Source organism: Centruroides sculpturatus, unplaced genomic scaffold, assembly GCF_000671375.1.
Source record: "Centruroides sculpturatus isolate CEXI.00-Female unplaced genomic scaffold, Cexi_2.0 scaffold424, whole genome shotgun sequence".
NCBI classification, from domain to species: domain Eukaryota; kingdom Metazoa; phylum Arthropoda; class Arachnida; order Scorpiones; family Buthidae; genus Centruroides; species Centruroides sculpturatus.
This window is the reverse complement of record NW_019384695.1, coordinates 159,449-180,582: the sequence shown is the minus strand read 5'-3', so window position 1 is coordinate 180,582 and position 21,134 is coordinate 159,449. Positions and strand designations below refer to the sequence as shown.

Here is a 21,134-nt window from a genome sequence, read left to right as displayed (position 1 = left end):
ATAGAATTATCTGATTTAAGCATATTAAAATGGATTCTACACAGTAACTACACTGATGTAATCAAATTTGATGATTTTGCAGTGTTCCCTCTAAGTCTTCACTATGTTACACTCTAAATCACAAGCCAGAGTTGGCCCGAGAGGGAGTGTGAACAGTGCGAGCACACAAGACTCTGCACCACTGACTGATTTTGCAAAATCAAAATGGTTTCATTTTTGTTTAACCCAAATATACATTTAAATACTATCACACAATTAGTGCACATTTCATGTCAGTCAATCCAAGGCAAGGTTGGATGCCTTGAGCCAATCACTTATGCTTGCACATAGTGCCGACTAGTGAGAAAAGTAAAAACATTGTGCTTACATTGTGACAGCTGATCATACATCGTACGTTTTTATCGTGAGATATGAAAATAAATAAAATATTCGTATTTAAAAGGCAAATAAGTGTTTAATGTAATATATTATTGAACTTTACTGAATAATATAACTAGAAATATGTGTGTTATCGAGACAAAGGAAAACATGACTTTCATTGTTGTTATAATTGTGAGGCCAGAGTAATACTCAAGTTCACATGTTACAAATTTAATAAACATGTCAAATCAGAGGATTGAGCTTTGATTCTAATGCTTGTAAAAATTGGAAAAAAAAACAAAATGCAAATAATATCAGGAAAAAATAAAGTTTAGTCAAGAGGAAAAAAGTTTTTAAATAAGCTTAAAAGATCTAGTGCAGAGATTGTGTGTCAGACTTACAAGAATTCGAAACAATAGCTAAATACAAGCAGGAGTTTCAAAGTGCAATTAATTTCTCTTGATCAAATAAAATGTGGTGTCGAATCTGACCCTTCATAGCCTGAAATTGTNCAGAGGATTGAGCTTTGATTCTAATGCTTGTAAAAATTGGAAAAAAAAACAAAATGCAAATAATATCAGGAAAAAATAAAGTTTAGTCAAGAGGAAAAAAGTTTTTAAATAAGCTTAAAAGATCTAGTGCAGAGATTGTGTGTCAGACTTACAAGAAATCGAAACAATAGCTAAATACAAGCAGGAGTTTCAAAGTGCAATTAATTTCTCTTGATCAAATAAAATGTGGTGTCGAATCTGACCCTTCATAGCCTGAAATTGTCTGTTATCTATCTGGATACAAGAAATCAACCAATTGGAAAGCTAGAGAACTGAGGAAAGAATCCTATAAAAGCCTGGATCTCAAGGACAAAGATGGACTTTCCTCTGTCTCACATTGTGAGTTATCAGACTAGTCTTTCAGTGCTATACATAAGGACTCTTCACTCCCAACTTCACCATTCTGCCTTGGACTGTTTTGTTTTTTCGACACTTCATCACCTCATCACCGGACTTCCTGACACTCATAGAAACATCTCGACTGACCAACCCGGAGCCATCAACTCTATAGAACAACTCCAATGCACTACAGAATGTAAGATTTAGCATTAATAAACGAGTTTATTTGTAACTGCAGCTGTATGCCTTACTTCCATTCATCCCACATCCGATAAATCCTGACATTTGTTTATCACCAATGCGGTGACCTTACATAATCATACTACTAAAAAAGTGTATTGTTTTCCTTATTTACTTATGTATTATGTTACCTATACTACCTATAGTGTTTGTATGTTTTTTGTAAAATGAGTAATAGAGACAGAGATGCAGGAAGAAAGTATATGTGTGGCTGATAAATTGAAGAAAAAAAAGAAAGGGAGAAGAAATTGCAGAAAAACAGAAGAACACTCTTGCAAAATTTCTTAAAACCAAAAATGTGCAACTGAAGAAATGCATAACTCACAGTTAATGGAAGATCAAACTCACAGAAATGAAACTCACCATAAGACATCCACAAAAACAATCATGATTATTTAACATTCTTGAAACCATGTCGGTATTCTTTCCTTTGTTCAAACACGATGTAGTGCAATCACTCGACCTGATCAAAAGATCCTGATTATCAAAAAGCCAACTCTCGTCTTAATGAAAAAGAAAGCAATGAAAAAAATAACTGAAGAACGGGAAGATAATCACGAAGCCAAGGGAAACATATAGACAGAGGATTTTTTGTCAGCATTGAACAAAGAACAAGATGAATTATTCAGAGGACCACAGCTTTATGAGAGTTGACAAAGTGAAGAAAACTAAAATGTCAATGTCAATGATCCTGATACTTGGACTGAAATTATAACTGATAAATTTAGAATGGCAATCATACAAAATGGCATGACACAAGTAAAACACTATGATTTTCTGAAAGATAAAAATAACAAGTTTTTCTGAAAATTATTATTTAAGAAAATTAATGAATGGGGAACATCAAGAATGAAGATGGTTACTCTACTAAAGTACAAAGATGCCACATTGTTTTATGCATGTAAATTATTCTCTTCAAATACTACTACTCTGTGTATAACTGGACTTAACGATTGGGTACATTTAAGTTTGCGATTATAGTCATGAAATATCAGAATATCATTTACCAGCTATGTACAAATTGTTACAACTTGAAAAGAATTTGAAACTGGGAAACACTATTGACAAAGAACAATGAAAAACAGCATTTAAAATGTGCTTGTGAAAAAATAGTGATTGCAATTTTATATTTATCAGAACATAATTTTGCAGTTGGGAGAATTAGTGACACTTTATATAAACCACACAATGGTAATTTCTTCAGTCTCATAGAATTACTTGCAAGATTTGAACCAATCATGAAACAACATTTGGATTGTTGCGTAGAATCAGCATCATGTTCCTATTTATCTCATATTGATAGAACACAAGATGAATTGATTTCTACTTTGACCAAAAAAGTTAGAAAGTAAATAATAAACCTAGTTAAGAAAGCTAAGTATTTCACAATTTTATTAGATTGCACTCCAGATGTAAGCTATCAAGAACAAGTATCTGTTAAGATATGTTAATGTAGATGACTCTGAAAGTGATGTGAGTATACAAGAATGATTTATTTGTTTTGAAACAATAAGAGAATCGACAGGAAAAGGGTTATCAGCCAAAATTGAAAGCATATTAGAAAAGGAGGACTTAGATTTAGGCGACTGTTGAGGATGGGTATGATAATGGAACTAATATGAGAGGTATATATAAAGGCATGCAAGCACTTATCCTGCTAAAGAATTTCAAAGCACAGTATAAACCTTGCAGAAGTCATAATTTAAATTGTTATTGGAGNCCAAGTGCACATTGGTGATGACCGAATTCATTATTGTATGAAATCTTAAAATTGCTATTAATAATTTTTGCTTGTTGTATCTTAGAACATGGGTCTGTATTTGACCTAAACTTGTTCTGTTGTGTTGGTTTTAAAAAAAATATATATATATTGATTAGATCCTGCTAAAGAATTTCAAAGCACAGTATAAACCTTGCAGAAGTCATAATTTAAATTGTTATTGGAGACATTTCAAAGTCATCTTTTTTTTGCAAATTCATTTTTTGGGATTTTACAAATGATATACAGTAATACCCCGAACTTACGCGATAGGTGGGACCGAGCGATAACTGCATAAGTCGAATTCGCGTAAGTCAGGGTATAATTTCTCAATGTGTGTAAAATCCAAGTCAGATGTATGTAAGCTAATAAATGTTGTTGTTAATCTTATCTCGTCTTTTGATTCGTTCATTGTTACAAGAAATCACCACATAGTCTCTCGAGTCTCCCTAGATATAACAAACACAGAAATAAATAACACAAAATCAATTGTAGATATGTATCGATTCCGCGTGACACATCCGAACATGTAAGTTGAACAATAGTGTGGAGGGAATGAATAATCAAGAGTTGCCTGGTGCTCAAACAAAAGACGAATCCATGAGATTTGAAAATCGCGTAAGTCGAGGTATCACTGTATAATATTTTTGCGAGTTCTGTGATATGGTGGGATATATTAAAAGAACATGTCAAAGATCTTACTTCAAAACCACTGTCAGAAACGAGGTGAGAATGTCATCTTGAAAGTATGAAATCTTTGAGATACCAAGTACCACAATTTTCTCTACCTTTGAAATACCTTTACAAACATACCAGTGACATGAAAACAAAACTCAAAATCCAATCAATTAAAAATAAACTTACTTCATTTGAATTTTTATTAAGTTTGGTCATTTGGTATCACATACTGAATGAAGTAAATATTTTGAGCAAGATNATATAAAGGCATGCAAGCACTTATCCTGCTAAAGAATTTCAAAGCACAGTATAAACCTTGCAGAAGTCATAATTTAAATTGTTATTGGAGGCATTTCAAAGTCATCTTTTTTTGCAAATTCATTTTTTGGGATTTTACAAATGATATACAGTAATACCCCAAACTTACACGATAGGTGGGACCGAGCGATAACCGCGTAAGTCGAATTCGCGTAAGTCGGGGTATAATTTCTCAATGTGTGTAAAATCCAAGTCAGATGTATGTAAGCTAATAAATGTTCTTGTTAATCTTATCTCATCTTTTGATTCGTTCATTGTTACAAGAAATCACCACATAGTCTCTTGAGTCTCCGTAGATATAACAAACACAGAAATAAATAACACAAAATAAATTGTAGCTATGTGTCGATTCTGCGCGACACGTCTAAACATGTAAGCTGAACAATAGTGTGGAGGGAATGAGTAATCAAGAGTTTCCTGGTGCTCAAACAAAAGACGAATCGATGAGATTTGAAAATTGCGTAACTCCAGGTTTGCGTAAGTCGGGGTAGCATAAGTCGAGGTATCACTGTATAATATTTTTGTGAGTTCTGTGATATGATGGGATATATTAAAAGAGCATGTCAAACATCTTACTTCAAAACCACTGTCAGAAACAAGGTGAGAATGTCACCTCGAAAGTATGAAATCTGTGAGATACCAAGTACCACAATTTTCTCTACCTTTGAAATACCTTTACAAACATACCAGTGACATGAAAACAAAATTCAAAAATCAATCAAATCAAAAATAAACTTACTTCATTTGAATTTTCATTAAGTTTGGTCATTTGGTATCACATACTGAATGAAGTAAATATTTTGAGCAAGATATTTCAAAATTCTGATATAGATATTTGTACTGCAAATTCACATTTAAAAGGCCTTTTAAAATTTTTTGAAAAGTATCATGAATCAGAATTTATATCTTCTTTAATACCTGCAAATGAAATAGTTTAAGAATTGAAAGTGACACCTAAATTTAAGAATCTAAGAACTAGATGAAAAACATAACAATTTTGTTATGAAGGAACTGATCAGCCGATTTCTTCTGGCAAAGAATATTTCCAAATTCAATATTTTCTAGTCATAATAGATAGTGTGATTATTTCTTTTAAGAAAAGAATTGAAATTTATTATGAACATGAAACATCATATGGTTTTTTACATACAGTAATTCAGATAATATTCAAAAACTGACTAAAGATGATCTTAAATGTTGCAAAAACTTAAATGCAATGTTGCAAGCCGATATTGATGGCATTGATTTATTTAATGAAATCAAAATTTGTTGTCAAGTTTTGTCTTCTGGGATCACAATATTACAATATTTATTTTAAAATAATTTATTTGAATTGTATCCAAATTTTGTTACTGTTCTGAAAATTATATTAACCTTACCAATTACAGTTGCATCTGCAGAAAGGTCTTTCTCAAGATTGAAAATAATAAATTACTTGAGATCTAGCATTAGTCAAGAACAATTTATCTCCTTAGTCATTTTATGTATTGAATCTGAATTAGCTGAAAAACTAAATTATTTTGATATTATCAACAAATTTGCTATAAAATATGTAAGAAAATGAAACAAAAATCACATATTGAAAGTGACACATTATTCTAGTAAGGCGCATACTTAAATTGTATTTTATAAGTTTATGAAGCAATTATTCTTGTTATTTAATTTATTAACAATTTTTTGTAATGTTAAATAATTAAATTCTTTCTTTTAATAAAATTATCATTTTCATGTATTCCTTACTATACCATTTTGTGCCATGTAATAAATAGCAAAATGCAATAAATTATCATCTTGTACAAAATTTGTTTCAGGGCTCTGCAAGTTAACATTGTACCAGGCCCCACTTTTGTTTGGGCTGGCCCTGTAACAGGCCACATGTTTCCTTGTCTCTCTTATGGGTAGCCTCATTAGCATGTATTGAATTATGTACAGAAAGATTTGACTATAAAATTTAACATTAAATACATGTTTTATAAAATGAATATAAAGTTTTAGAAGTTATTTACTTAAAATATAAACTACTAATGATAATAACAATTAACTATTATTTCATAAAGGAGTTATAGAGGTCAACTTTATCGAGGACCAAGATGGTTATCTGACATTAACTGCCTATCCACCAGAAAGCTGTAGCCTCCACTGCCACAAACGTTTTGATAATATTGGACGAAAGAGAAAAGGAGATCGAAAAGCTAAACGAAGGTAAAATTTAAAAGCGCACTTTTAAAATTTCAACTTACTATTTAAATTATTGTATGCTATTACAAACATGGGATGAATTCAGTTGTAATGTTCATCCCTAACTTAATCTTATTCATTAAATAATTACAGAATTCGTTTGCGTCAGTCAGGAGATATTGAAATAGAAAGTTCACCAGAAGAAGATGACGAAAGACAAGTGTTTGAAGAAGGGGATCAAGCTAAAGTACGTCGTGGTAGCCCTCATAATCCTTGGGTATTACGATGCCATCAAGAACAATTGGCTAAATTACGTGCTGTTCCATCCTCATCTACTGTTCACATTCAAAGTACTTTTTTCCCCATCAATTAGAGTATTGAATTTAAAAGGATTATTTTTTAACTCTAATTATACTACTTACTCTTTTTAGAATTTATTTTATTGGAAAATTTAACATGCAAATATCAATATCCATGTGTTCTTGACTTGAAAATGGGCACCAGACAACATGGTGATGATGCTAGTTTTACCAAGAAACAGAGTCAGCAAGCCAAAGTGGCTGCTACTACCTCAGGAGTGTTAGGTGTCCGAATCTGTGGAATGCAGGTAAATTCATTCTATTTGTCTATTGTTTATTATTGCAAAATAACATTTTAATATATTTCAAATAAAATTATTAATTCAGGTATATCAACTCACTTCTGGTCATTTCATATGTCACAATAAATATTATGGTAGGAGATTAACAGTGGATGGTTTCAGGCAGGCATTGCATCTGTTCTTACACAATGGATGTAGGCCTAGAGATGATGTCCTTCTTCCACTAATAGATCGTCTTCATCAGCTGTACACTGTGGTACAACACCTCAATACGTACCGTTTCTACAGCAGTTCACTCCTTATTATATATGATGGAAAAATAGAATCAGACAAAGTTGACACATGCTTTTTACAGAGCAAAACTGCCAAATCAGGTGTCGCTACTCCATCAAATTACCACATGCTTCCTGTGCATAACGAATGTAGTGGTCATCAGCCATTATCTTCTGATAACGTTCAGGAAAGTAAATCCAATATGCATGCCGATCAGTCTGAAGTTCCGTCTGCATCCGTAGACGTTCGGATGATAGATTTTGCCCATTCTACTCACCTGAATTTACCTGGAGATCAAAAACTACATACTGGTCCCGATGATGGTTATCTTTTTGGTCTAGAAAATCTGATAGCCCAGTTAAAAACTATTAAACAAGAATATGGTTTATAAATTGTAAACCACAAAGTTAAATATGGAGAAGATGTCAGACTTTTAAATATTTCAATTTCATCTACTACTTTTAACAAAGTAATATAGTTTGAAAATATGCAACCACAGTAAGGATTCTATACTTCCATCAGAAGTAGACTTTTTAATAGTTTTCGAGTCTAATTTTAGACACTTGGATTTATCATACATAAAATTATTATTAAAAGAAAAATATTGAAAATAGGGACCATGAGGAATATATTTCAAGTGTTTTCAAATATTCACAAGTCTTGCATTCTATATCCCTATGGTAATTACCAAGTGCACATTGGTGATGACCGAATTCATTATTGTATGAAATCTTAAAATTGCTATTAATAATTTTTGCTTGTTGTATCTTAGAACATGGGTCTGTATTTGACCTAAACTTGTTCTGTTGTGTTGGTTTTAAAAAAAATATATATATATTGATTAGATGAGATTTATTATACTAAATAACTGGTGTTTTCTAACCTACAGTATTATTCACTGGTATTTTAAAGAAACAGATCATCGCATTGCATTTTCTTTATTTATTACTAAGTGTTAAGTTAACACAAGAAATTGTGATCTCATCTAGTCATTGTTATTTGTGTAATATTTAAAATGGTTTATTTATAGTCAATCAAGTTAATGTAAGAATTTAGAATGTGTCTACTCACGCATTATTATGGCAGATGCAGTCACCATGCTAAACAAATGTGATGTATTATTTATTGTTATCTGTGAACATTTCACAGTTTAAAGATAGAAATGATTGAATGTGTAAATTTAAAAGGCAGAAGCAGTTTGTATCAAACTGGTCGTGGTAAAATATTCGATTTAAAAATTGTACGAGATCTGAAAGTGCCTGGAATGCATCTAACTTACTTAGTACTAGTTTATTGTAATCTATAACTTTAGCTAGGCCCACTCTACTACTTATATTCTGTATGTCTAAATTGTACTGTTTAATTCTGAAAGATCTCAACATTCGTAGATGACAATTAGTTCAAAAAAAACTTTGCACATTCAGAAAATTCACATAGAAATATTTGATGACAATAAAACAACCAAACTCTTTTTTAATATTTTTAAACAATCTCTAATAAAAATATTCTTCAATTGTAATATTTAAATATAAAAAAAACCTGTAGACATTGTCACTTCCATGATATTTTGAGATAACATTTTCTTAAGACTTGTGCATTTACAAAACAAACTTTTTAAAAAGTGTTCTTGTTTAATTATAGAAAATTGTATTTTAAAACATTACCAATGTAAGTGAAATTTTCAAAATATTTGAAAAAACAATGTGTCAAAAATATGGGTAAATCAACCTTTCTCTCTCTCTCTCTCTCTCTTTTTTTTTCCTTCGCATATATACATTATTGTTGTGTTCAAGTTAAAAAATACCAAATTTGAAAATTTGTTGCATAGACAAATATGAAATTCCATTATCGATGTGCAAGATGTTTGGTAGCATTTATGGGAACAGTTTAACTTGTATATATTTAAATTATAGTAAATGATTTCAAATTTGTCAAGCTTAGTGCTAATGTAGATTAGAATAAAAATAAATTGGCCATTTCAACATTTTGTTAATCTCATTATTTTATTCTATTCTATGAATTAAATAAATACTGTACATAAGTACATACAAAAGAAAGATGTTGTGGGACGGAACGTGCAATGATCAACATAATAGTTGAACTATTTGTGGACGGAGTAATCGAGGCTGGAATTATTGGCAGTAATAATTTCTAGCTCTTTTTATATAAAGCTAATATCTTTTTTGGACAAAATCTCATTTTTAATTTTGTCAGTGATTCTTAAGTTTCTAGGTACATCTGGTACATTCCATTCTAAATTAGCTTCTTCTTTTCAAAGCAGCAACATAAATCCAAACAGCAAACACACTGCAAGGATACGGATGAACATATACAGCTACTGCAAATTCCATGTTCTTTTCTTCTAGACGGTGGACTCCAGATGCATAAACAGCATCAACTACAGCTTTCTCGTCTGTGTAAGGCATCGATAAGGGAAAACCCCACATCTAATGAAAGAAAAACAATTTTTTTCAAGTTTTACATACATTATAAAAATTTTAAAAACTTGCCTTATATGATGTTAGAATCTGTTCAAGTTCTCTTAAGGATTCTAAACTAGCTGTTCTTCCAAAATTCTTTTCTAATCTAAATTTAATGTTCAGAAAAAAAAATTACTATGTTATTCATGTAAATTATGAAGCATTTAAAAAACCATTAGTTACCGAGGTAAAATATTGCGCAATGCTTGCATGCAATGTCTATTCCAAGAAGTGCGAAATCGTCGTCTCCATTTCATGATGCTATCTTTTAACATAATTTCTAACTCTTCTTGTAACTTTTGTGCAAACTGCAGATCAACAGGAGAATAACTTAAATTGGAAGACTATTAAAAAAAATAGAAAATAAAGTTAAGTTTGTCATTCTTGTTCAGTTATTGAAACATGTTTAAATTACCTGAATAGTGTTTAAGCCGGGATTAGGAAAATTACGACGGAAAAAAGGCCGCCAGTCTTTGGTCAAATTAAGATCGAAAGTCATCTGAGAAGGAATATCAGTTTTCTGGATGTTAGCCCAAATCTGAATAGAAGAAAGAAATATCAGTCACATAGTTTTATATTTTGAAAAAACAAAAAAAATAATTATTATGATGAACTGTACTACTATTATTATGTTGGGTTTAGTAGGTAATACTCGGTTCAAACCGGTGGTTGTGTACTATGCCGGACCAGAGTCAAGGCATAGCAACCAAAACAAAACTAAAATTAAATGTGTGTGTCAGTGTCAGTGTCAGTATTAAGGAATTTCCTAACAATATGGCATGTATTCAATATAGNGTTGGGAATATATATGTTTGCAAAGTTTCAACTATAGTAGAACCCCTCTAATCCGTCACCTTTGGGACTGGAGGTATGGTCGGATTATCAGAAAAAAGTAAAATAAACAATCTTCCCCTTTGTCCAGTCTTTGTAGCACCGCTAATTTTTCATTTAATGAAAGAGTAATGTGTTTACGTTTCACTCCCAACATGTTGAATACATGCACAAAACTGTACACGTACACACAATGTAAAACATATACTGTAACGAACACAGAAAAATGCCATGGACGGTGAGTCACCGACGAGTCAGGACAAGTTTCTAGACTCCGACCACGGACAGATTAACCGGAGCGACGGACTAGCCAAGGGCAGACTAGAGGGGTTCTACTGTAGATCAAAAATTGAATGAAAATTGAGTTACTTTATCTGGACAGATGAAGTAAGTTAATAAAAAGCATATAATAAAAATACATACATTATCTGAACTTATAAGACAATAAACATGTCTAAGAGGGCTGTACGAATCTTGAATACTGAAACGTTGACCCAGTGAAGCATTCCAAATCCCGCTGGACACAAATTTCCCGGGAAATGAGAAACCCTAATCAATATGCTGCACTTTTAATCAATAATTATGATAATTATGAAATTATTATATATTTAATATTTGATAAAATTTCTCATTAGGAGAATGTGCCAACAACTACAGATTTTCTCCAAAAAACAATTGTCATTATAAAAAACATTTGCATGTGTCTATTTCTAATTCAACATAATCCTGCATTATGTACATTAAAGGTGCTTTACTTAGGACTTGATTCACTTCCCTTTTTATAACAATTTCTAATTCACAAAAATGTCCAAATTAGAGAAAGATATGTGTTTCTTATCCTTAGTTGCATCTAAATACATAAGTAATTGAGTTAACAAATTTTGTAAATAACTGAACCCACATCATTTACAAATTATCAATAACATATTCATGAAACATATAAAGCAAGAAAAGTTCCAATTTAGTTTTATTTAAAATTCTATGTATGTGCTTGTTCTAATGTTCTAACAATTTTTATTAAATTTATATATATAAATTTTCTGCAATAAATAAGGTTATGTAAAGGAAGAGGGAAAGCAATTTTATTATAAATATGATTATATTTTACATTTTACTTTAATTGCCACAATAAATAGTAATGAGTTACAATGATCATATCTGTGACTGCAAAAGGCTAAAAATAGAGATTTACTTTTAAGGAAATCATTGTGTGATCAGTAATTTTTTTTTTAAGTAATAAATTGATTTGACAGTATCACTTAGTATTTAGTCACTTTTGAGATTCCCTTGTTCTAAACAAGGGAATCTCAAAAGTAGGTTGTGCTTGGGGCCTTCAAAGATCCACCACTGTTGACCTTTTTTCGATGTCTTATATAAGGTTCTGGGTATCATTTAACTTGTAGTGAATGAGTATAGCAAATGCTGTAATAGGGGGAAGATGAAGTCTGTAAACTGCAAATAACAAGCACAATTCATGCTCATAGATCCAGCAGATTAAAAAGTTAATCATGTCTAGAACTGATTATGGGTACTAACATAAGTGTAAAAACTCATTCAGATAAACTTCAAGATCCATAGTAGTAATATTGTATGTGCAATATACTCAAACAAAACAAAATAGCTCTCTCTATTGAGATCTTCACCTTATTCCAATTCTCTCTGACTGATATTTACTATTATTTTCTCAGATTGACTTGTCTAATCTGGATCAAGATGATCCTTCTTTATCCATCATTCTCACCAATCTTGTTTGTAAAGATCAGGCTGATCTAAATAGAAATATGTAGAGTAGGCTTTTGTCATTTTATTTTAATGTTAAGTTAAAGTTGTCATTTATATAATTGTTGCTTGTTTATTAAAGAACTTATTATGGAAACCTTGTGGTGCTTTTGTGAAACAAGGTACTCTGATCACCAAAAGGGGAAATAATGAATTTCCATAATGAAAAAATTCATTATCAAAATTATACTTATTTATATGGTATTTTGATTTTTAAAGAAAATTTCTTTTAATTTTAAGGTATATTTTCACTTCTGTGTTTGTTGTTTTAATGTTTGGAAGGTTGTTCTAACAAGATTCCAAACATCGACCATTTACATGTAAAATTTACATGAAAAATGTATTATCATCTAAATATATAAAATTACTTGTCCTGACTGACTGAGTGATTGACTGATTCAGTGGTTTGCTCTAGGCAATGGTGAACCTAAAGAGGTGAAATTTTGTACACAGGGTATGTCATGAAAATGCACACTAAGAAAGGATTTTTCGAAATTCCCCATGGGGAGAAAGATTAAGGCTTAACCTGAATAACGGCTTCTACTGTACTATTTTAAATGCAATTTCTTGTTTTTGACTATGTTCAGTCTTCATTGATTACTTTGGTGTATTAAATTGATAACATTTCATTGTTATAAATATTTTTATATATTTAAATTTTTTAACCAAATGTTCAAACCGTTTTAAATTCAAATTTGTTATCACATATTGGTTCAATTATAGACTGATTGTAAATGTTCCAGAAAATTGATCAAATTGAAAATAGTTCATTTGATTCTCAGCAATTCTCATTGTTCTCAATGGTAGGTGTTATATAACAATTACTATGGTTGTTGAAATACTGAATATAAATGGGGTTTGCTTGCAAAACCCCCCGTGGGCGAAGTCGCGGGTAACAGCTAGTTGGGAATATATATGTTTGCAAAGTTTCAACTATAGTAGAACCCCTCTAATCCGTCACCTTTGGGACTGGAGGTATGGTCGGATTATCAGAAAAAAGTAAAATAAACAATCTTCCCCTTTGTCCAGTCTTTGTAGCACCGCTAATTTTTCATTTAATGAAAGAGTAATGTGTTTACGTTTCACTCCCAACATGTTGAATACATGCACAAAACTGTACACGTACACACAATGTAAAACATATACTGTAACGAACACAGAAAAATGCCATGGACGGTGAGTCACCGACGAGTCAGGACAAGTTTCTAGACTCCGACCACGGACAGATTAACCGGAGCGACGGACTAGCCAAGGGCAGACTAGAGGGGTTCTACTGTAGATCAAAAATTGAATGAAAATTGAGTTACTTTATCTGGACAGATGAAGTAAGTTAATAAAAAGCATATAATAAAAATACATACATTATCTGAACTTATAAGACAATAAACATGTCTAAGAGGGCTGTACGAATCTTGAATACTGAAACGTTGACCCAGTGAAGCATTCCAGACCCAAATGTTATCTTTATCATCCCATGTAATGACATAAGATGTCAAGCCTTCGGGAATTGCAGATCCCAACAGCAGCATGGCTCTAATCTTTGTGTGTAAAAAATAATTGCACAATAAAACAGCATGCTCTTCTTCATCTCCCATCAGCATTTGAAGGAATTGCTATAGATGAGAATAAAACTTAATGACAATAATAATTTAATTTTATAATCATAACTTTAAAAATGTTCAACCTACATCACATGTTGACCAAATATCACAGATACCAGGGAAAACTACACTGTCTGACCGAGTTGGAATAACAGAGACAAATCTTGCAAGTGTTTCCTGAAAATATTTTTAACATAATTAAGAAACATTTAGTGAAGCTTTCTTTTATAACATTCAAATAACACTATTTTGATGATATTTTCTCAATTTTTTAAGAAATTGGTTCAGAAAAAACTTATTTGAATGTCACCAAAATAATTATGTAAGATAAACCCAAATGAAAAGTCAAAAAGCTCTGTAAATGATATACAGATTTTAAGTTTATTAAAATCTTAATATTTATTGAGATACACTTCAATATTATATAAAACCATTGATGTCTAGTAAAGAACTATTATTGTACAAGTGGGAGTCAATAGGCAAATGCACTTTAACCTAAGAAGTCCATTGTGCACCCCACAAGTTTACTTCAGAAATGTGCTCTCTCTAAAAATAACAGGACAGCAGAAATGTTCTGAAAAAAAAAGCTGAGGACTTCACCAAGGTTCAACAAAGTGGAACACAAATGAAACATAAGTACACAATTGATTTTTCAAGTAATTTCTTTAATTAAATCAAAACTAATTTATATTCTGACATTCCAAGTCTACTGAGCAGAGATCTGCACACTCATAAATGAGATGCATATAAATCTCCTCAGCAGATCCACAAAACCAGCAAGAGGTTGAAGAGGAAAGTTTCAGTTAGCACAGATATTTATGAAAGCGACCAAAGTCAGTCACAATACTGACCAACTGGGGAACATGAATCCTGTCAAAATCTTTAGTTTGCCCAGAGCAGACTAGACAAAGTTCTTTAAATCAGGGCTGCAGAGTTGGAGTCAGGAGGAATTTCTGGCCAGAGGAGTTGAAGTCGGGAAAAATGTGTAGACTACGGCATTTTAAATCTAATTTAGTTTTTTTATTTAAATGAAAGAAAACATTTTAAAAAATTAATAAATATAAAATATGTTTTTGTATTTTTTTATAATTATTTATTTTAAATACAAAATGCAACAATTTAATTTATTAAATATGTATAAATAGTTTTCTGTTTAGTAGTTAAATTATTTTGACCCAATTGAATTTGAATATTTTTGATTCATTCCTTTATTATCCCTGCTCTAAATAAGTACTCTACTTTTTTGAATGAGCCAGACTAATTGATCAGAGTATATATATTTTTTTCTGAACAAGGGGCTGAAGTAGCTAGATTGCACACCTTTTAGTTGGACTAACTTTTCTGGAAAGGTGAAATTGAAGTGCAAAAGCTGTAGAATAAAGATATATAGATGTAGAATTTTATTGCTCCCCTTTTTCCTCTTATTAAATATTTGTTAAAAATTAATTTTTTTTATACAAATAAATATTAATGTACGTTAAATATTAAAAATACTTGGATAAATACCCAGAGCTTCTTTCAGAGTTCAAAGTAGGGTAACCTCCTATGAGTGCCTCTGACCCCATAAAATGACTTTGTATTTAATTTTGCCAGAATCGGCCTACTAAAATTATCAGGAGTCGAGTGTTGTTTTACCGACTCTGCGGCCCTGCTTTAAACCAGAAATTAACGTCCACTGCTCAGAATGAAAGGATCTATCCAATCTTTAATAGCTTTAAAGATAAGTGTTATAAAAAATATCAAGACTGGTTCAGGCTCTACAAAGGAATATGAAACACCTTGTTTAGCCAGTATATCAACACTTGCATTGCTATCATCCTTATGACCTGGCACCCACAAAAGATTCTATTAAGGATAGACAGTTCACTGAGGCACAGGCAACACTCCCAAAGAAGTGCTGAAATAACCCAATCAACAGGAGTCAATATGCCTTTAAGACAGCCTGACTGGCAAAAACAATATAGATAGTCTTATTAAGACATCAAATAATAACTAGCAACTCTACTTGAAAAACAGTGGGAAACCTACCCAGTGGGATGAAAAACCCCCTCCCTGACTGCTTCCTATAAATGCCAGCATCTGTGTCACTATCAATTTTTGATCCATCTTTAAACTAGACTATATCCCATAAACAAAAGGTTATCCTACCCATATGTCAGTCAAGGCAAGTGGGACACACAATACCTGTCAAACATAAACATTCTGTCAGAATCCACAAAAAACATGTCTTCCTATAATAAGTTTCAAAACACCTTTCTCTCTTTTTTCAAGCAATTTCTTTAATTAAATCAAAAGAACTTATTTATATTCTAACTGATATTCCAATTATGATTAACCTGAAGAAGGCCATTTAAAATAGTTGAAAATGATAGTTATTTTAATTTAATTAAAGATATTGTTAGAAAAAGAGAGAAAGGTGTTTTGAAACTTATTTATTATAGAAAAGTTCTAGTTTACTGTGCATAGAATTGTAAACACGTTTTCCTTCATCATGCCCCTCAATAAACTAATTATGATAATACTTGATCTGGAAATAAGTTGACCAGTACACCTGAACCTATAAAGGACTTTCCTCACTTCAGCTTGAATGAACAGGTACAAAGAAGGAAGACTCAAGAGAACATGGCCCAGCTACAGCAAGGTATGCAGTATTCTGCAAACTTTGCAGCTTAGACTGACAGCCCTTGCAAAGCACCTAGACCACCAAATTAAGGCAGAATAGGCTATTTTGGCTCAAACGATCAAATCACCATAGTAAAAATCCAAAAAAGAACACATGGTTGTAGATCAAAAGTTTCGCTAAGAGTATTGTAATGAACTGCCTGTTGCGTTAGAAATTCTGATGTCCATCACTTTTTGAACATGTGGAAATCACGTGATGAGAAATCAAGAATATTCCATTATCTTATAATATAACCAATGTGTCTTTCTAATTCATTAACATAGTATTTGTGAAAGTTATTTTCTTGTATAATAACTCTCTATGCTTACAGATTTGAAACTTTCAAATCTGATATTTGATTTAATATAAACAATATTTTTTGTATTGTTGAAAAATGATTGTTGAAGTGATCCACACTGATTTTTTTTACCTAAGTTTGGATCATTTTAAACTTAACAAAAATCAGTAAGCATTTAAGCAATGCTCTTTCTAATGAAATGATGTTAATCTTCTACTTTAGATATGTTTCACAGTTGAAAGCTAATGTATTTATTGAATGTAATAAATAATTATAAAACATTTTTAACCATTATTTCCATTTTGTCTTGCAAACTGTCAATCATTTGTTCCGGAGGCTTGAGTGGACATAAATATCGTGGAATTAAAATCCATTTCCCACTAATATCTATGGCCATGGTACGTATCGACCTATCAGGAAAAAGTAGGCGAAATTCGGAATCCCAGACGTCTACTTCTTGTAAAATCCTTTCTGGTTCTAAGCTTTCATACTGTTAAATATTTAAATATCTGTATGTATTTATTTATATCAAATATACTATGTTTGCTGAATTTTTACCTTCTGTCTGAATACTTCTGGCAACTGCAAGCATGGCTCTATTGTAAGAAATAACGACAAATATGTATGTCTTCCTTCCAATTCATTGGACATGCCTCCCATTAACCAGGGTCTGGCTTCATAATCGTAGCCTAATAATACAGGAGGAACATTTAATCTAAAGGTTCCTTCAATCTAAAAATAAATTAACAGATATTATTTACATTATAGATCAAATGAAATCCAGAAATTCAAATTTTGAGCATTAACTTTAGAATTCAAATAAAGAGTAGTAAAAGGTATCTTTAGGTCTCCCAGCCAATGTCGTTCCATTTTTGTGTGGACTGTGGAATCACGATCTCTGTCGTCTTCTAAAACATCTACCACAACTTCATCAAATAAGCTTAAATATATAATATCTTGTACTGTCTCTAAATTTGTAGGCGAGTAATCATCACTAGGAGCTCTAAAGAAAAAAATTCATAAATATGATGATGATGACAAATATAATCTATTTACCAAATGAATTTGTTTTTTTAAATTAATTTACTCTATTACTACACCTAATAATTAAAACAATATAAAGCATGTTACAAAAGAGAATGAACATATGTTGATAAAAGGGTTGTATGATGGATATTTGTGAAGAGTAAAGAGAGCTCAAGAAAGAGATGGACAGAGATGAAAAGAAATTGGAGGTAGTGAGTGATAGGACAAAATAAAGGAGATTTATTAAATGTAAGTCCCATACATTTTCATGTAAAATATAAGTGGAAGAACTTACATTGTTGTAATGGTGAATAAGTTTAATATGTGAAAATACAGTATATAAGTAAAAATAGCAAGACTGAACAAAAAGGAAAATAAAAATACAACAGCTTTCTGATGAAACTAAATTATCTATATATTTTAAAAGAACAATTTGAAGTAAAATTTTTCTGCAGTTTTTTTTTTTATCTATATTCACTAGAAAAACATTTGAAACCATCAAAATTGTTCAGTTAAATTTAAAATGTAACATTCAAAAATATATAAATAGAAGTTATTTTGCATTTAATATTCCTTACTGAATGGAAAAAGTACAACATTCATCATTAAGCTGTATAAAATACTTCAAATTATAACAATTTGTATTTATTTATACTACTATGTGCATAAGCATTTATTAAAAGAAGGTAAAAATCAATCAAAAAAGTTGTAAGGTTACACAATTATTTAAGAAAATAAGATGTGATGTACACAGTTGAATAAATATAGAATCCCAGATATAATAATAGTAACAGACTACTTAAACTTGTTTTACTTCTTCAGAACATTAACTGGGATCATGTCGGAAATCTTACAACCTTTTTATTGATTTTTACGTTAATTTAATAAATGTATTTTCATGTATGAGTATATTTTTCAAGTGCACAATATCAGTTTTTTTTTCCCAAAACCAAAGAATTTCAAAATAAAGTTAAATCTCCAATTTTAAAACTATAATATTTGAATTTGTGCAATATTTTTCTAATTAAGATTTTACGTAGCAAACCTAATCTCTTATTCTGATACTGGCTGAATATGGTGGGTTTTAAAATTTCCAATTTCAATATTTATCAAACAAATAGAGACAAATTAACCAACTTTTAATATAAGCTTTGTATCCATAACCATTTGAAACAAAAACAAAAAAAGTTTTATGAGGGAAAGTCAACTTTCACATGAGCTTGCACAATTCTATGTATTATAGATAATCTTAAAAATACTTATTAATTTAAATTGAAAGTTATAAAGTGTATAGTCTTGGAACACAAAGAATAAATGGTGATCCCTTTTGGGCAGTTTTGTCTTCAATTTTTATAAAATTAATACATTCATTCAAATGTTTGCAATAGGATATTACAAACATTTATTAATTAACCTAATAATATTTATAAAAATAAAGCATACTTAAAAGGTAAATGCAATTCTTGATTCCAAGTTGGATGAGGTCCTTCATTCACATGAGTTCTGGCAGTCTCTCTCTGAAACATCACTTCAACATAAGGACGAACAGATGCATTTAATCTATCAGTAATCGATTCTTCTGAAAATATTTTTATGAATTATGTAAGAATATTATTATTTTATATTCACTTATGTATAAACCAGTGTTTTTCAACCTTCTTGAATATGTGATCCCTTTACAAGTTAAAAAATTCTGGTGACCCCCCCACGGCCATATTAAAACTATGTCAGTGATTTTAAAAACTGCTGTACATATTTCACTTTCTTTCTGTTGAGATTTAAATATCGATCAAAAAAACTAATTGTACTGTAAAATAAACAGGTACAGCCTTCTCACTGAAATTGTAGTTTTTTTTATTGTAGTGTAGGACCTACAAACACTTGTCTTTTTCTTTCACCCGCGACCCCCGTGTATGGCTTTGCGACCCACAGGCTGAAAAACACTGGTATAAACAAAATAAATAAATATCTAATCACTGTTTATTTTTTATTTAATATTATTCAATTACTATTAATTTGCAACTAGTAATTGAATAATTATATAAGATTAATTTATAAAGATACAATGGAGCACCAAAAATACCAAGGCCAAGTTTTTCTCTCAAGACAAAAAAATGTATAATCGAAATATGTCAAGATGGCAAAATTAATACTTTTTATGATAAAACATTTATTAAAAGCTGTAATATTACAAATTTAATTTTTATCTTTATGTTCATCTTGCATAAATAAAAGTATCGATATTCAACACTGTCTAGAATGATATGTAACAGTCTAAATGTAACTAAATTTTGTACACTGACATTTCAGGATGTGCAGAAGAGATATTTTATTTGAGAGAAATTTAATTCCAACACACAACTATTGAACTTGGGATGCTTCAAACAGCAAAAACAAACACACATGCTATTCTGGATATAAAATTGCCAATGACATGTGGAATGCCATTCATATTATGACAAGATCGGCCATGATGGTTATGATCTATCTTGTGAAATTATTTTTGTCAATTTTTTCCCATCAATTGTGGTGCCCTTGTGGACTTTTTTGATACTCAGTATCAAATATCCTACAGTGGTGACTTCAGAAACTAAATTTTTCTCTCACAGAACTCTCTTCCGTGTGTCCTGAAATGTCAACACACAATTTGGTTGCATTTGGACTGCTACATATCTCTCCAGACAGCACTGAATAAAATCACTTTAGAATAAAAATACAGAGTGATTATAATTATACTTTTTTGAAATTGCATTATTCAATAAATGAGTAGACATAATTCATGTACCTAATTAACAGCAATAAATTCAAAAATAATTTTTTCCTATTCAAAACATAAATGCCACTGATAGTGAGTAGTATAATGTCTTCTGCAGTGTATTTTTTTATTTTTAAAACGTTTGTTAAGTCTTTAAGATATCTAAATTATAAATGTTTAAAATAACTGCTTATGCTAATTCTTAATTCTGGGAGTAAAATGTTCATTTTATTTAGTAATATTTTTATTCTTCCTTGAGAACATCTTCAATTAATGAGCAGATTATTATTTTCTAGTTGGTGATAATTTTTTCATCTGAATGTTTCTATCTAGATTTGAAAATAAACAATGTAAATCTACATAGTATCTGTTTATAACTGATAAAATTATAAACACTATTTATAA

The 21,134-nt window shown here is 30.7% G+C and overlaps 2 protein-coding genes across 3 annotated transcripts in view; one reads left to right on the top strand and one right to left on the bottom strand.

Annotated features, from left to right (window-relative positions):
- LOC111627421 (inositol hexakisphosphate kinase 1-like) overlaps positions 1–9,078 on the top strand; it is a 41,508-nt gene extending 32,430 nt beyond the window's left edge. For both annotated transcript variants that reach the window (XM_023370986.1, XM_023370987.1), the window contains 4 exons: positions 6,303–6,447; positions 6,577–6,773; positions 6,855–7,030; positions 7,110–9,078. In XM_023370986.1, the coding sequence (XP_023226754.1) occupies positions 6,303–6,447; positions 6,577–6,773; positions 6,855–7,030; positions 7,110–7,688 (1,097 nt within the window). In that variant the 3' untranslated portion in view covers positions 7,689–9,078. The remainder of the gene's footprint in view (positions 1–6,302; positions 6,448–6,576; positions 6,774–6,854; positions 7,031–7,109) is intronic.
- Positions 9,079–9,476: 398 nt separating this feature from the next.
- The window catches only part of LOC111627413 (coiled-coil and C2 domain-containing protein 2A-like), a 50,083-nt gene continuing 38,425 nt past the window's right edge, over positions 9,477–21,134 (bottom strand). Inside the window, exons 27-36 of the mRNA XM_023370981.1 lie at positions 19,418–19,553; positions 17,756–17,951; positions 17,507–17,680; positions 17,238–17,438; positions 14,076–14,165; positions 13,749–14,000; positions 10,193–10,315; positions 9,961–10,121; positions 9,808–9,883; positions 9,477–9,744 (exon numbers count right to left, since the gene is read on the bottom strand). Coding sequence (XP_023226749.1) covers positions 9,556–9,744; positions 9,808–9,883; positions 9,961–10,121; positions 10,193–10,315; positions 13,749–14,000; positions 14,076–14,165; positions 17,238–17,438; positions 17,507–17,680; positions 17,756–17,951; positions 19,418–19,553 — 1,598 coding nt within the window. The 3' untranslated portion in view covers positions 9,477–9,555. The remainder of the gene's footprint in view (positions 9,745–9,807; positions 9,884–9,960; positions 10,122–10,192; positions 10,316–13,748; positions 14,001–14,075; positions 14,166–17,237; positions 17,439–17,506; positions 17,681–17,755; positions 17,952–19,417; positions 19,554–21,134) is intronic.